At 48.3% G+C, this 17,514-nt stretch overlaps 1 protein-coding gene across 1 annotated transcript in view; it reads left to right on the top strand.

The window, feature by feature from the left end:
• The window catches only part of C1QTNF2 (C1q and TNF related 2), a 98,180-nt gene extending 82,648 nt beyond the window's left edge, over positions 1 to 15,532 (top strand). The window contains exon 3 of the mRNA XM_069654247.1: positions 11,166 to 15,532. Coding sequence (XP_069510348.1) covers positions 11,166 to 11,818 — 653 coding nt within the window. The 3' untranslated portion in view covers positions 11,819 to 15,532. The remainder of the gene's footprint in view (positions 1 to 11,165) is intronic.
• Positions 15,533 to 17,514: the final 1,982 nt, after the last annotated feature.

Raw genomic sequence — 17,514 nt, 5'->3', positions numbered from 1 at the left:
CCGAGATCGAAACTTCCTGCTGTATTTCCCAGAACCAGAGCTGCATCGCCTCCCTGCACAGAGGAAGTGACCCTGCCCCCCCCTTTTTGTTGAGGTAGTGCATGGCCACCGTGTTGTCAGTCAGGATCAGAACATTCTTTCCTCGCACAGTCGGCAGAAAAGCCTTCAGGTCTAGCCTGACGGCCCTCAGCTCCAACAGATTGATATGGAGTCTGGACTCCGACGGAGACCAACAACCGCTGACTGTCAACTCGTTGGCATGAGCTCCCCATGCCGTGAGGGATGCGTCCGTCACGATCGTCACCTCCGGCCAGGGCAGCCAAAATGGAGCCCCCCTCATCAAATTGCCTTCGTCGGCCCACCATAGAAGGTCCTGGTCGACCGAAGACAGCACCTGAACAGGGTCCGACATCCTGCCGGAGGACTGAGACCACTGGAGCCTGAGTGCCCATTGCAAAGATCTCATCCGCAACCTGGCCTCTGGCACCAGAAGAATGCAGGATGCCATGAGGCCGAGCAGTCTCAAGAACTCGAATGCTGGGAGAGTCTGGGCAAGTTGAAACTTGTGCACCATCTGCTGAATGTGATGAGCCCTCACCTGGGGAGGAAAACACTGCCCCAGGGATGTGTCGAGCGCTGCTCCGATGTACTGGAGCCTCTGAGTTGGTGTCAAATGGGACTTCTTTAAGTTGAGGGAGAAGCCCAGCTTGTGGAGGGAGTGGCAGGTGACTGACAGATGATCCAGGACTTGCGCAGGAGAGCGCGCCCTGATCAACCAATCGTCCAGGTAGGGGTAGACGTGAATCCCCCCTTTCCCGAGGTGCGCTGCCACCACTACCATGAGCTTGGTGAAGACCTTCGGGGCGGAGGTCAATCCGAACGGCAGGACCTGAAAGTGCGAGTCGCCAACCGCAAACCTCAGGTACTTCTTGTGCTTTGGATGGATCGGCACATGAAAATAAGCGTCCTTGAGGTCGAGAGACACCAAGCAGTCCTGAAGTTGAAGGGCCTGGAGGACTTGAGAGAGAGTAACCATCTTGAACTTGTCCTTCCTGAGGAGTCTGTTCAAACCGCGCAAGTCCATGATGGGTCTCAATCCCCCGTCTTTCTTGGAAATCAAAAAATAAGGGGAATACCATCCCTTGTTCCTCTCCACTACAGGTACCAGTTCTATGGTGCCTTTCTCCAGCAGGGATTTAATTTCCTGTGCAAGAAGCGGATCCAGACTCTTCAAAGAGAGATTCCCCGGTGGATTGTCTTGAGGCCTCTGCCGGAAAGGAAGACAGTAGCCGTGGGTTATGATCTCCAGAACCCACACATCTGAAGTAATGGCGCGCCACTCTGCAAGATGCTGCGCCAGTCTTCCCCCAACCGGCGAACCATGGAACATGGCCTCATGACTGAGCTGAAACGGCCTTGGCGTTGCCTGAGGGCAAAGAGGCAACAGCCCGAGCGGCCTTGGCACCTCGAGTACCTTGTTTTCCACCACTGGCACTCCTACGGTGGCCCCTTTGACTGGCAGCTCCTCTCGCTTTACCAAAGGATGAGTAATAACGAAAGGAACCTCCCCTCCATTGCTGTCCCCTAGGACGAAAAGGCAGAGGATGTCGAACTGCAGCGCCCAACGACTTCGCTGCAGCTTTGGAGGTCTGCAACCTCTCAAGGCTCTCGTCAGCCTTGCTGCCAAAAAGATGTTCCCCGTCAAAGGGCATGTTGAGGAGCCGGGCCTGCACATCAGGAACAAACTCCGACTTCCGCAACCACGCAAACCTGCGTATCGCGGTGCTCGCCGCCATAGACCGGCTGACGCAATCAGCCATGTCCAAACCCGACTGAACGGCCTCACACATAGCATCCTTGCCATCCTGAACCATGGCAAGGAAACCATCCCGTTCATCCCCTTCGGGAATATGTTCAGCCGCCAAGGAAACACAGTTCCACAGAGTGTGCGTGAAACGAGACAAGGCACAAATGGAGTTGGCCGCCTGAAGCGCCATACCCCCTGCAGAAAACACTTTCTTCGCCCAGCCGTCAAAACGCTTGTCGTCCCTATCAGGAGGGATGTGTTAGGCTCAGCTGGCTCCTACAGGGGCGTCGATCTGAACTGGACAGCTGCGGTCTCCACCAATGTGACGCGTAGTGCTGAGATGACAGACTGGACTGGCCCACCTAGCTTCGTTTGCTTGGCACGTAGGAATATTCTTCTGCAAATGGAGAAAGGGAATTAACCACCTGTGGAGTTGAGCGTTAACCCCTCCACTCCCGCTGTTCTCCCCACTGATCACCTTTGATGTCCCCTCTTATAGTCTCACCTAATGGTTTGGAAAGATGAGCTCTCCATCCTGCATAGAGTGCAGGGGCGCCTAGATAACCAGTTGCTTCACTGGCTCGAAGGAATTGGTGAGTTCCAGAACAATATTGACTCCGAAATTCCCGGCAAGACGCCGTAAGTATGTAGTTCGTAAGAGTTCAAATGTCTGACTTTCACTCTTGTCCGATTCCTTGCAAGTTGCAGCTTGACCCTAGCGAAGAGTTCCTCGTAGCAACCGGTAATATTCAGGTAAGGATTTGTATTATCCAACACAGTTCGATAAAATAATGTCAATATGTAACCTGTTGCTTTCTCCCTTATTCAGGCGCTGAGAGAAAGTATGAAGTCTCTGGGAATAATGCCTCCGGTGGTAAAATCAGGTAAGTCTATTGTGATCAGGAGGTTTTCCCTTGTTTGTCCCTCTGTTTCACCTTGCTGTCCTTTTGTTTCCTCTTAGGGGCCGGGGTTCGGCGAAGATGCAGTGGAAGCTGCGCCGACCCGTGAAGAGGAATAGTACCCCCGGTGGTAAAATCAGGTAAGTCTATGGGGGGTAACTAATATTACATCTCTGTATTCCCTTGGCTCACCTTGCTGTTCTTGTCTTCCCCTTAGGTGCCGGAGTGTGGCGGGAACATGCAGGAGGATGCAGTGTAATGCGAAGATGCTGCGAAGGCCGGTGAGTTCAGCGCGGCGCTGCAGCAGGTGAGGCGACGCGCATAAAATAACTTCTTTCTTCCAGCTCGAAGGCGCGATGGATCGGGAATTCAGGTAAGGATCAAAGGTATTGCTCTTGTTCTAACCTTTTCTCCTTCTTTCTCCCTTTTTCTAGGAGCTCCAGACTCGAGGCGGGCGTGGCAGAAGACTGGATACAGACTTGCAGGCACGGTGAGCGTTACGCTGCTGGATGCAGAATAACGCAAAGCATGTGCTGCTCTTCGGGCCTGGTTTAAATAGCCTCCAAAGTAGTTCCAGGTAAGAATTCCTCCCCAGCCCCACCCGAGTAAAAAATAGTCCCTAGGTAAAGTAGTCCCTTCCAAACCTCTTTTGGCTTGGAGCTCTTGCAGCATGGTCTGCATCAGGTAAGTTTGCAGCATGGTCTGCATCAGGTAAGTTTTAATCTATGAGCCTGGCGCCTATGGCGCCAGGACTGACTCTCCATATGAGCCTGGCACCATAGACGCCAGGACTGCACCCAAATAGCCCCTAGCAGGGGTTGTTGGGCTTGCTTGGGATAACTTGTTGCCTGCTTCCGGGGTTGCTGGACTTGGTCTGGGTCCCCGGGGGTAGGCATCATGACAGGATGGTAGGGTACGACGCCTGCTTTGCCGGGGCCGTAGCCGCCTGCACCACCAAACTCTCAGGAGTAGGGTGCTTGGACAAGTAGCAGGGGTCACTACTGGCTGGGCGGTATTTTCGCGGCAAAGACTTGCTCCCTGCCGGGATACTCTCCAGAGCAGTCCAAGCCGCTGCCACCCTTCTTTGCAGAGCCATATGGAATGGCAGTACCGGGTCAGTTGGTGGACCAATGTCGAGGATATCCGTAAGGTCATCCTGAACAAACTCCCCTGGGGAGCAGACCAACCTAAGTACTCAGAGACCCGTGACATAAGTCGCCGGTACGAAGAATCGTACCGAACGCGCCTGCGCGAACGAACTGCGAGTCTGTGCGGGTCCGTGCAGAGACGTGCTGGACTCTGAACCCTGTTGTCTCCCAACATATCGTCGTCGAAAAATGCAAAGTAAGACCCCTACCTCTGCATTTCATAATAATGCTCCCAAAACTCATACTGACGTCCTACCCACCCCAATACTAGACAGCCATCCCGCTGCACCCGTCCCACTCTCCATTACACTCTTGAATACACGTTCTGCAGTTAAACATGCATTAAATATTCACGACTACGTTCAGGAACACAAACTAGACGTTATGTGTCTCACTGAGACATGGCTCACCGACTCACATGACCCTACCATAGAACAGATCATACCTCCAGGATATGTCTTCCTTGGGAAGCATAGAGAAGGGACTGTAGGTGGTGGAGTTGCTATTTTATGCAAAAGATCACTGGGTTTCTACGAGGCGAAAATCGAATGTCCTGGGAGCGATATTATTCACATTAAGATGACCTGCAACCCGAACTTTACCTTGAATTTAGTTCTCCTCTATAGGCCCCCTGAAGTCGACGAGGGCTTCAATGAAAATATTGTCAACATATTAGCACCCATGACGACCACCAACACTGGTCTGGTCGTGTTAGGAGATTTCAATCGCTGGAAAAATGATAAAAAAGACAAAAAAGCACTAGCCTTAGAAAAAATGCTAAATAACAATCAGATTACTATTCAAAATGTGGAACCTACCCATAATAAAGGCCACATTTTGGATTGGATTGGCACTAATAATATTCAGATTAAAGATGTGATGACCAGACCATGTATCTGGTCAGATCATTCCACCATTTCATTCACTTTGAAACTTCCCGCTTTAACACATAGAAAGCACGTACCTACACACAAAGTGAAAGCCCGAAACTTTAAAAACATTTCCCAGCCGATTCTGGCCGAATGTATGCAGACTCTAATCAATAAAACCACGGACTTTGATGATCCGGAAACACTTATAAATAATTATAACCAAGAGATCACTAAAATGCTTGACAAATCCGCTCCCATGAAAGACAAGTTAGTTAGAGATCTTCCAAATCGCCACAAGTGGTTCTCCCCCTCTCTAGCGGAACTTAAGGCGATTAAAAGACAAGCCGAGCACACCTGGCAAAAAGACCGATCCTCCATCAATTTGGCGATCTGGAAACAAAAAGAGAAACAATATAAGGCAGCAATTGTTGAGGCAAAAAAAACTTTTTACAATAACCAAATCAGCTCAGCCGGAGATGAGACGAAGGAACTTTTTCGTCTTTTCAAATCCTGGGAGAAACCAGAGGCCTGCTGCCTCCCTATAAATCCTACTAATGATGACTGCGAACGGGTACAAAAGGCCTTCGCAGCCAAACTTTTGAAAGCCCAAGATAAAATTAAATCCGAGACATCAGTGACCTCGCCCTCTATGCCCACCGAGACATACTATGCTTCTGCACAATCACCCCAAACTCAGTTCAGCTTTACATCTAGCAGAGATGCTTTATCAGGTTCCACTTTGGGTTTTTCCTTCACAGCAACCTCTGTGGCTGATATCCTTAATATTCTGAAGTCAATGCACCCCACCAATTGCCCCGGCGAACTACTCCCGTCCAAATTCATCCTGGAATATAAGGAGCTTTTTGCTCCTTTTCTTTGTAGATTCGCAAATGCCTCCTTTAGAACAGGCGTAATTCCCAAAACCATAAAAAACGTAGCAGTCTCACCTCTGCTGAAGAAAGCAGGCCTTGACCCCACGGATGCGGCCAATTTAAGGCCTATCACAAATACCCTGTTTTTTTTAAAATTTATCGATAAGATAGCTACTATCCAGCTTCAAGCCCACGTCCAGATGGCTGGATCTTGCACCCTAAGCAATCTGGATTCAGAAGCAACCACGGCACTGAAAGTGCGCTCCTGGACTTGCAGACGCATATGCTCTCAAGACTGGATAGTAGCAAGTCAGGGCTGCTGATGTTGTTAGACCTATCGGCAGCCTTTGACTTGCTTGACCACAAAATTTTACTTAACAGAATGAAGTCTGTTGGGGGTCTCTCTGAGAATGCTACCACTTGGTTGAGAGCATTTCTTGAGGGTCGTCAGTCACGGGTACATTGGGGAGACAGCTCTTCTGGGCCACAAACCATTACTTGTGGCGTGCCCCAGGGGGCTTGTCTATCTCCATTGCTGTTTAATATATACATCTTCCCTCTCTGCTACGACTTAGGTCTCTTACAGACCTTCTTTTGTAACTACGCAGATGATTTCCAACTGGTTCTTAACATCACTGGAGATTATGACTTAGATCAAGGCGCAATAAACATAGTCTACCAATCGATAAAACAATGGATGTCCACCAATTGGTTATGCCTGAACGCTATGAAGACAGAGCTTATGATTTTTGGCTCACGACAGGCACAAACTAAGCTGGGACAAGAGTACGTGGGTTTCACTATCGATGGTAGTTTTATCAATACGGTTCGGAAAGTGAAAACTTTGGGTACATATATGAATAGCGAAGTCGACTGCCAAGCCCATGTCGCAGCTATTACTATCAGTACCAATTACTACCTTAAAGTGCTTAGGCAAATCGCTCCTCTAGTCTCGGTCGAGAATCGCACGAAACTTGTGAGAGCCGTTATTTTGCCTCGCATTGATTATTGCAATGCACTCTTGGGTGGAGCAAGCAATGCAGACATCCAAGAGTTACAAAAAATCCAAAATAAGGCTATTTGCGTCACATGCCACAAATGTATCTTTGGCAGCGCTCCGGCATACCTCAAAGATATCATTGGCATTTACCAGCCAAAGAGAAATCTCAGGTCAGCAGACGCCAATCTCCTTATACAACATCGAGTGAAACGCACCCGAGGTACGGGTAGAGCCTTCCACCTCCAAGGAGCTAAAGCATGGAATGCTCTGCCAACATTCTTGCGTAAAACTTCAGACCTCCTTACTTTCCGCAAACAACTAAAAACCTATCTCTTTCTTTTAGAGTAATCCCGTGGTAGTTCTTGCTACAGTATTCTGCTCTCGGCGTCTGGATGCCTACGGGCTTTGACGCGGTACAAATATATTAACATAACATAACATAACAGTGCCAGGCTCAGGCCTACAAAACTCCACCTCCCGAGAGGTGTCCAGCCCACTAGCATCATGCAGGGACTGCCTCAGGTCCTCAAACTGGCTATGGCCCGAGAGAATCTCGTCAGGCACCGTGTCAGGCACCATGCCATCATCAGAGCCCTCATCCACCTCTGAAATGAATTCCAGATGGCGGTAAGAAGGCACAGAACTGGAACCAAAGCCATGATTGACCTTGGCCAGAGCCTTCCTAGGTGGTTCCCCTGAGCCACAGGGTACCCCCGTCGACACAGCCCGAAAGACGTCGAGGGCGTTGAGTGAATCGGCGCCAATGTCGAGAGAATCGGCGTAGATGACAGATGTGGCGCCGACAGCATCGACGGCGTCGACACAGGCCTCGAAGGCAGAGCCCCGAGCGTGTCCCTCGACACGCTGGGCGCCGACGACTTCCTCGGAGGCGGAACCTCGAGAGAGTCCGTCGACAACCTCGGTGCCACAGGCGTCGATGTCTTCCTCGAAGACTTCACAGGTTCACGCGGTCTCGAGCGCGTCGAGGACCAGGACCTGGACCGGGCATGCCGAGAACGATTCCCCTTGTCCGAGCAGGACCTTTCCCGCGAATCGTGACGACCACCCGAGCCCGAAGGCGTGCGAGTGGCGTCTCTCGGCTGATCATGACCGACCCCTCTTGGAGGCGCGGACGGGCCAGTGCCCTGCGATTCGAGAATCGCCAACATTTTCTTCCCGAAGGAAGCCTATTCCACCGGTGTCGCATGCTTGGTGGGGTAAGCGACCCGCCGACGGGCAGAGTCCTCGGATGAGGACGGGGAAGGCGACCGATGACGGCGCTTCCAGGAGTGCCTCGAAGAGGCAGAGGAGTGGCGAGACCGACTCCGGGACCGAGATCCAGTGGACTTCCGACGATGACGTCGAGAGTCGCCCCTCGAGTCATCCATCGAAAGCCCCGCAGACCTCGACTTCCGGGGCTTGGACACCTTACCTATCGATAACTTCTTCTTGCGCTCCCGCAAGGCTTTCGACGTGAGCGACTGGCAGTCGACACAGTCATCCGTGTCATGGGCCTCCCCGAGGCACCAGAGGCAGGCGTCGTGCGAGTCTGTGACTGACATCTTGGACCCACAGTCCCCACACTTCTTAAAGCCCAGACGCAGTGTGGAAGACGAGGTAGACATCTTCACGAAGAAATCGTACACAAACAGGTTCGAAGAACCGAGTTGAACAACAGAAACTCCAAAGAGTCGAGGCGTACCGAGATTCACGAAGCGAACACGTTCGCGAAAAAACGGAACAGAGGCTACAGGCGTCGTGCGTCCTACTTATCACATCGGGTGACGTCGGCCGTCGGAGGAGGCCCTCGAGGACAGCGCATCGACGTCATCGACGCAGGACGCAGAAAATGTTCCGAAGCAGCACAGCTGTGGTGATTACTGTCATAGATATGGAATAAGTCGGAGGACCCAATCCCCTCGAATAGCATTTTTACGGATCGGTATGGATATCGTGGGACCCCTGCATCTCTCGAGGTCCAGGAACCAATATAATCCTGGTAATCTTGGATTATGCAACCAGATATTCTGAAGTGTTCCAATTGAAAAGCCATCCTCAAAGGTATTGAAACTGATGGGAGATATGAAGGATCTGATAAAGATTAAGACCCTCTGAACTTGAATTCATCATCTTCAGACTGATGGGCTTGTCAAGTGATTCCATCGGACCTTAAAACAGCTGGCGGCAGAAAACGGAAGAAATTAGGATTATCTAATTTCATGGGCACTCTTTGCGATAAGAATGACAACACAGTCTTCAACATGCTTCTCTCCATTTGAGCTGGTATATGGCCAGAACCCCAGGGATGTGCTGGGAAGAACCAATCAGCCGGCAGACTTGTGACCATTCAATGGTCCATAACCCTAAACAAAATATGTAGATTAGGAGCCTGGTCCGAACACAACTCCAGGAAGCACAGGCATGTCAGGAGAAGGCATACAACAAAGAGGCAAATCTGTGCATCTACCACGCCACAGATAAAGAGATTGTCTTACTCCCCACAACGCAGAACCAACTGTTGGCCAGTTGGCATGGAACCTATGTTATCGCAGAGATTGTCTCGCCCCTCACTTATAAGGTCCAGCAAGCAGACAGATGGAAGCCATCCCAGTTATATCATTTGAATAAACTCAAGGGGTGGAAGTAGATCAGTAATTCACAGCTACTGCTTCTCTCTGCCAATAATACCTGCAGGATCCACCCGCTCCCCCAGCCCAGGTAAACAGGGTAACAATAACTATGGGACTCTCCATTTCCAGACACCAGGAACTAGCTCGACTCGTAGACAGGTACCCTTATGTGCTCTCTATGAAGCTTGGAAGAGCGAAGGGAGAAGTGCCCCCTATCCAGACACCTTCAGGAAGTTATAAGTCTTCAGCCACATCAACTATCCGAGATGAGATAATAACTTATAAGGGAAGAGTTAAAAAAATGCTGGACATAGGAGCAATTCTAAAGTCTTCCAGTGAGTGGTCTTCCCCCATCATCCTTGCCACTTAAATGGACAACTCCTGGAAATTGTGTTTTTTTAGATTTCAGGTGGCTCAATGAAATCTTAAAATGTGATGCTTTCCCTATGCCTAGAATTGCAGAACTAGTTGAGACTCTGGGTCATTCTGCAGCGAACCCACACAGAGCATAGCCCCCTTTTAAAGACTTCCCCTAGCAAATACACCTCTCACGAGGGGAAGATAGAACAGAATTGGCGAGGGAAAGCTGCCCAATTGGGACAAAATCACGAATGCCCGGGTTAAGGAGGAAACCCATGTGAGAAAATAAATGGTGAGACGGCCCTAGGGGTAGCAAACGGATCAAGGAAAACTCTTCAACTGTTCATTAGACTCAAAATGTTTTTTTTGTTGTGCCATCTATTCATGATGTCCTCATTCATCTGCGTTTGAGTCTACACCCACTTATACCCCTTCCACAGTGTTTTTTTTATAAACATGTTGCTTTGCCATAAGGGCTTGAATGTGCTGCTCAAACTGCGCTCTTAATGACTTTGCTTTTGTTCTTGGTTACTAGCTAAACCTTCATGTTTCGATACCAGGTTTCGATACCAGCACTTTCCTTCCTTCCACCACCTCTACCACATTTCTCTGTTAAGCATCCCGAGTACCTGGGGTGCATTACAAAATACCAAATACATTAAAAAAACAGGGTTGTCCCCTCCCCTCTTATTGCCCTGCTCCGACCAGATCTAATTTTGTTACACTTCAGCCTCACATGAATCAACACATGGCTCCAAGTGACTTTTGTCCTAAATACTGCGACCCAATCACACCCATCTTGCTGCATGCATGGAATTGACTTGATAAACTGATGCAAGTTTTCCCTAAAAACATTGATCAGCGAGAATACTGCTGCAGGAAGCAAAGCGGGGACATTCAAAGGGGATCCCAATTTTTAAGGGGAATCGTCAACCCCTGCATTTCTTTTTTGCTTGGGAATGGGGCCATCCTCTTACTCGAGCCTTCCCAAGGTTTTCCTCTGTAGTGGCTATGCTGCTCCATGTTTCTCCAGGTGGACCTTCATGTATGAACATTAAAAACAATAACTCGAATTGAATTGTCAAACATGGCATAAAACATCTAAACGCATCCATCTTGAATCCAGATAATGCTGCATCCTAAAATGAATTTTCTATTGTGTATGCATAGCCATTGTTCTTCTGTTCAGTGATTAATCTCAGTCTCATGTGGAAAGTCACCACAATACTAATACTACCCCCTTGTTACAAAGCCAAAGGTAAACACTTGCTTCTTTAAGAGGCACAGGTTGACATTGGTGCCGCTGAGCACTATAGTATTTTTCGTTCCTAAACACAACTCTACCACATCATAGAAGTGCATATTGAGATCAGCGTTTTGTCCATGGGTCAAACTGACAATGCTCACAGGAAAGTGTGCTGTAGAAATGGATACGTTGCAGAGTGAATTTAAACATGATTGTTTTGTTGCTTTGCTTGCATTGATCAGACTACATCTGTGGCTCAGATATGTCCTTTCAGCTGGTGGTACAAGGGATCAGTGCTGAGATGACATGCAATTTCCTTTTTCTATTACAGGTACACCGGGCAGAACTGGCAACCCCGGCAAACCAGGAACAAAGGGAAAAGTGGGAGCCATTGGGAGAGCAGGCTCAAGAGGACCAAAGGGCATCAGCGGAGACCCTGGAAGAGATGGGGCAGCAGGAAAGAAAGGACCACGAGGAAAGCCAGGAGAGACTGGCTTGCCAGGGCCATGCAAGTGTGGAGTGAAGAAAGCAAAGTCTGCCTTCTCTGTGGCTGTCACCAAAAGCTACCCGAAAGAACGGCTGCCAATAAGATTTGACAAAGTCCTTATGAATGAGGGTGGGCACTACAATGCTTCAAGTGGCAAGTATGTATGCAGTATCCCTGGAATTTACTACTTCACTTATGATATCACTTTGGCCAACAAACACTTGGCGATTGGCCTGGTGCACAACGGACAGTACCGCATTAAGACATTTGATGCCAACACAGGCAACCATGATGTTGCGTCTGGATCCACCATCCTTCCGCTGAAGCGCAGAGATGAAGTCTGGCTCCAGATCTTCTACTCTGAGCAGAATGGACTCTTCTACGACCCCTACTGGACAGACAGCCTGTTTACCGGCTTTCTGATTTATCCTGACCAAGAAGTGTCAGAGGTTAAAGAAGAGGGGACGACCACAAAGGAAAGTCTAACTGTGAAGTAAAGACTGCTTAGAATTATTGCAATTTGATATTCACCTACAAAGAGGTGTACACATACATAACTATTAACAGGCAAAGCAGTTGCTCTGTGCACGTGGATCCCCTTTCATATAGATCATAAACATGTCTATGTGTTGGGAATAACATGCATCAAGTGGTATTCATCAAATATTTATCTGATTAGTAATAGGGAAAACTACGAAAGGACTGTGTTATTTTCACATCACCTTGTTGTGATAAATTGAAACAGGGTTTGTAAACTACGGATACTAAACTTATGGCTATTCCTAACCTTTCAAATGCCTATAAATCAGACATACATTTGCCAATGTGTGAGAATAGTTTGCCAAAAGGGGTCTATTGTATTTTCAAAATGGTGTTGTACAGAAAGGAATTGGTGGCTGCCCATAATTCTCTGTAATATTCCAAAGCTTCAAACGATCCACTACATGCCATCATTTGACATTACGGTAGACCTGCTCTGCACTATGGATCTCTCACCAAAACGTTTCTTAAAATGAATTTCATTAAAAAGTTAAAAAAATACCAATTTAGAATATTCACTCCCTCAAAACATCATATCCAAGGGGGTTGATTGGTTCATAGAAAACGTGCAGCCTAAAGGTGTGCACTTGTGCTACATTTTACTAAAGTGAATGGACTGGACTCTTTCTCCAAAATGAAAGTTACATTACCATTTCTATTTGTTATCTATTTCTGTCATTTGTAAAGCACTCACACGACAAAAGTGACTTCCTGGCACTAGTGAGAGGCAAAAGAGAACATCCACCACTAGGCACCAACAATTAAAGGCCTTCTGAAAAAGCCAAGTCTTGAGTCTACATCTACAGATAAGGTTAAATAGGAGCAGCTGTGTATATCAAATGGAATTGCTGTCCAGATTAACAGGGCGAAGATGGAGAAAGCAGTGCCTCCTTGCGAGACGAACCATCTCTAGGAATAGTGAGAAACCGACAAAGTGGTGGGAAAGACCTGACAGGTAGAGGGAAACTTTTCAAGGAATAAATAAAAGGTGCGCTGGCAGAGAAACAGTGAAAGACAATAAGCAACATTTTGAACCAAATACATTGAATACGAAGACAGTGACGTCTTGACAGAAGATGTGGGAAGAGCGACAGAAAATGACAATAAAGCAGACAGCCGAGTACTGAGCTATTTGCAGAAGCCAAAGAGCATTAGAGCTAAGAGTTAAGTAGAAGGAGTTTGAGAATTCCAAGTGGGAATGAATAAAAGCAGATGTTCATCCCCCTCTACTCCTTTCCTCTGACACTACCTCTGACTATGCTCTCAGCAACCTCCACCTGTCCATCACCAATACTCTCGACATTCTTGCCCCAGTCATGGGGATTCATCTGAAACCTGCCTCTAAGTGTAACGCCAGGTACAACTCCGAACTTGCAGCCCTGAAACGAAAGTGCAGAGCGGCGGAGCGGAAGAGGCATACCTCAAACTGGCCTGCACCCTGCTCCAAAGGCAATACAGACTGTCCACCGGTGCCAAGAACACATACAGGCTCGGGTTTCCTCTGCATCCAATAACACGGCTGAACTCTTCAAGGTCTGCAGGGAAATAGCCAACCCTTCCGCAGTCTCCTTCTCCTTCCCAGGCCATCTGCAACGTGCTGGCCACACACTTCACCACCCAGGACATCCTGAGCACCCTTGCTAACCATAACCGCCCACCCTCCCAACCGACCCCGCAACACTCATGCCTTTCTTGGCCCCACACCCTCCTCCTTCTCTCCTGTCACACCTGAAGAAGTTACCAGTATTGTCCGCTCCATGAAAGTCTCCTCTAAACAGGTTTCCCCTTGCTCAGCCAGGACCATCAAAGATAACATTGGCTCTCTTGCCCCTGCACTCACTGATCTCTGCAATCACTCTTTTCTCAGTGGATCTTTCCCGCCTCCCTTAGCACTCCTGAAAAAGCCTTCAGCAGACCCTACCTGCCCTGCCAACTACCACACTATTTCCATCACCCCCTTCCTGGGGAAGCTGTTGGAGAGGCTGGCCTTGCACCAACTCAACTGACACACCAAACTTGTTGGTAGTCTCCACGACCATCAATCTGGAGAGAGGCACGGAAATTGCTCTTCTGAACACTCATGAAGAACTGCTCACATATCTGGACTCCAACTCCCCAGCTGTCCTCATCATTCTAGATCTCTCCTCAGCCTTTGATACACTGAATCATTCCCTTGGTATCTCGTAATGAGCACTGGACTGGTTGACATCCTTCCTAACTGACTGCTCTTCCCAAATAATCCTGGGCACCTTCTCCTCTCCTACTTCTTTCTCCACCTGTGGTTTCCCCCAGGCCTCTATCCTCTCTCCTTGGTTCTTTAACATATACCTAGCGCTGCTTGCACGCCTCATCTCCTCCTTCTCCTCCAGCTTCCAGTATTACGCAGATGACACACAGCTCTTCTTTAAACTTCCTGCTGATCCTCTTGCACCCTCCATCATCCCTGACTGCCTATCTGCCACGCAGTCCTGGTGCACCTCCAACAATCTCTGCCTCAATGCCTGTAAAACCGAGATCCTTCCCATCAGGACCCTTTGCCCCCTCCTCATTGCCTTCACTCGGGCCATCCTCCTTGGGCTCCCCCCTGCTCCTTCCTCTGTAGCCAGAAACCTTCGGGTTATCTTTGACTCCTCTCTCTCCTTCCTCCCTCGCACACTGGACATTGCCAAGAAGTCCCACTTTCAGCTCTTCCTTCTCAAAGGAATTCTCCCCTTTCTCACTTTCCCCCAGAGGCTCAATATTATCCAAGCCCTGGTCTCCTGGCTTGACTATTACAGTAGCCTCCTCCTGAATCTATCTTCTTCCACTCTGCTACCCCTCAAGCTAATCCAAAATAGGGCAGCAAGATTTACCCTTGGCCTTAAGCCCATGACCGCCTCTCTCCAGCCCTAAAAAGTCTTCACTGGCTCCTGGTTGCAGCACAGATGAAATTCAAATCCCTCTGTATCATCCACAAAGCTGTCTGGGCCCAAGGACCACACTATCTTCAACTTTATCTTACTAAATACTCTACATATAGACCACTACGTTCCTCTAGAATCAACTCTTTGTGTGTAAAGTGTTTTGCTAAACAGGTGGTCGATCGCTTTCCTCAGCTGGCTCCCTCCTATGGAACAGCCTCCCCCTGCCTCTGCACCTTGAGCGGGACATTTTTAAATTTCTGGAAGCTCCTCAAGACTTTCCTCTTTACCTCCTCCTTCCCTTCTTCTTTCCTCTAATAATTCTACAGTTGCTGTGATTGGTGTCCGGGGCCCTTATGCATCCTCGGGGCCCCAGACCTCCCACATCCAATCGGCCCAGCTCCTGTCTACCCTCAGCACTTACCTTGGCACTCCCTCCGCCCTGGAGGTTTGCACCTACTCCTAATGTGGCTCCTGGCCGTGTAGCACTCAACACTAGCACTTAATTTTTGTCTCATGCATGAGCTCGGACTCTCCAACACTTACCCCCTGTTCCTTGCTGCACTTGCACATTCTGAATACTCACAAGGCATTGCAGGTTCATCCGTTCATCCGTTTCCCCACTGTTCTTATTAAATATTGTGTTTTTTATTGTATTGTATTTCACTCCCTTGTTCCCTCCCCCTCTACCAATGAACGCTTTGAAACAGTATTTCACTTGCTGTATAAGCACCTAACAAGCAAACAATAAATAAATAATAACATTCCATATATGATACCCAAGAAATTCTTTACAAAGTTGAATAGTATGTGTAGGGACTTCCTGTGGCGTGGCACCCGAAATAGAGTAGCGTTATGGAAACTACAGAACTTCTACGAAAAAGGAGGTATCAGACTGCCTAATTTTGAAGTTTATTATTTGGCGGGTCAACTACAATATGTGGCTAAATGGCTCTCTGATGAAGTGACCCCTGAACTCAGGTTGTTTGGGCAGGACTGTACCCTGTTTTACTTTAGGGAAATTATTTGGTTGCCTGAAACCGAAATGAAGGAGCGCCCTGGGATGATGATTCTAGGATGGAAAATCTGGCGTTGAGCATGCCGGATGATGGAGGATCCATTCCCATGCTCCCCGCAGATACCACTGGTCGCCTTGAAGGCAGGGGATAAACGGATGAGAGTGATTATCAGGACCTACTGGGAATCGATGGGGTTGGTAACGCTAGGGGACGTTTGGCAGGAGGGGACCATCAGGTATTTTAAAGAACTTAACGAAGAGGCAGGATTACATACGGGCCAATATGTCACGTATAATAGGATGGTGCAGAAGATCTGGAAAATATGTCCGGAAACAGTATTGACAGAGGAACCAGATGCAGTTGTGGGGGCAATATATGACATATCAGAGGGGGGGGGGGGGCACGAGATCTCTAGATTATATGAGATGATAATGACTAAGGTGGGGAAGGAATTGACACATCTGAGACTGGATTGGGAAGCAGAAGTGGGAGCCCCGATGGAGGATGGGATGTGGGAACGTGCCCTGGGTTATCACAAGAAGGTGTCGAGAAACGCCAAACTAAAACAAATACAGCTGTATATAACGCATAGAGCATACATGACCCTTTTGAGGATAACTAAGTTCCTTAATACTGAAAGACAAGCGTGTCCTAAATGTAACCAAGAAAACGCTGACATGACACACATGTTTTGGTCATGCCCAATAATTGAGTGCTTTTGGGGAGAAGTAGCGCAGAAATTGGCAGGAAAGGGGGTCACGCTCGTCATAGATACGGCCTGGGCCTGTTTACTAGGCGGGTTCCCCAGATTACGGAAACTCAAGCATGTGGGGAAACTGAAAGATCTGGCATATGTGCTCGCAAAATGGAGGATTGCCATGGGATGGAACAAATGCCGCAAGCCACGGGTGGAAGTATGGTGGAAAGAATTACAGAAATGGGCAGAGGCTGAAACAGTGGTATGGCAAGAAGCGAGCAGCGTGAGTGGTGAGGAGGAGGTGGGTACCTTGATGGCATGGAAATCACTAATAACAGAAATGTTCGGAGTAATATCAGATCCAACAGAATCCGAGGAAAATGAGACCCTGCCGCATGTAGTAGACACTGAATGTGAATAACAAATAGGCTCATGGAGGGGGGTGGGACTGGGGGAGCAGTGACTAAGATAAAACGGTGTGTAATGGAACTGTTGCAATTATACTGCTTGTTTGGTTTGTATGGTTTTGTTTGCATAAAATTAATATAATCTTTAAAAAAAAATAAAAAAAATAAACAATAAATAAAACAAATAAATACATAGTACCAGCACAAACCGGTTCGAAAAAAAAAAGAAAGGTCGTCTACAAAATTTGAAACAATGGTTTCAACCAGGAAGATGGACAAAAGACAAGAACCAAGGTAAACAGGCCAGACGAAGAGCTCTGGAGAGTGTTGGCGGTGGGTGGTTTGGAAGGTGACTACCAAATGCAATGACCATCATCTTACTGGAATTGAGCATCAAAGAGTTGCAGATGATCCAGAAATAGAAAACATACAGAACAGAAAGTGGTTAGAGGTGGCACTCAGCTCACCATCCAAGTGGACCAGGAGCTGGGTGTCACCCCACAAAAGACATACGAGCAGGGAGAGGTTGGAAAAAAAGTTTAATAAAGGATGGGGAAGAGGGGCGCTCCCTGCGGAACACCAAAGGTAGGAAGGCCCGAGACAGATTGGAGTACAATACAATCTAGTGAA

This window comes from Ambystoma mexicanum, chromosome 3q (genome assembly GCF_040938575.1).
Source record: "Ambystoma mexicanum isolate Mex_15411 chromosome 3q, UKY_AmexF1_1, whole genome shotgun sequence".
Classification (NCBI taxonomy): Eukaryota; Metazoa; Chordata; class Amphibia; order Caudata; family Ambystomatidae; genus Ambystoma; species Ambystoma mexicanum.
Note: the sequence above shows the minus strand (reverse complement) of the source record. Positions and strands in the feature narration are given on the sequence as shown.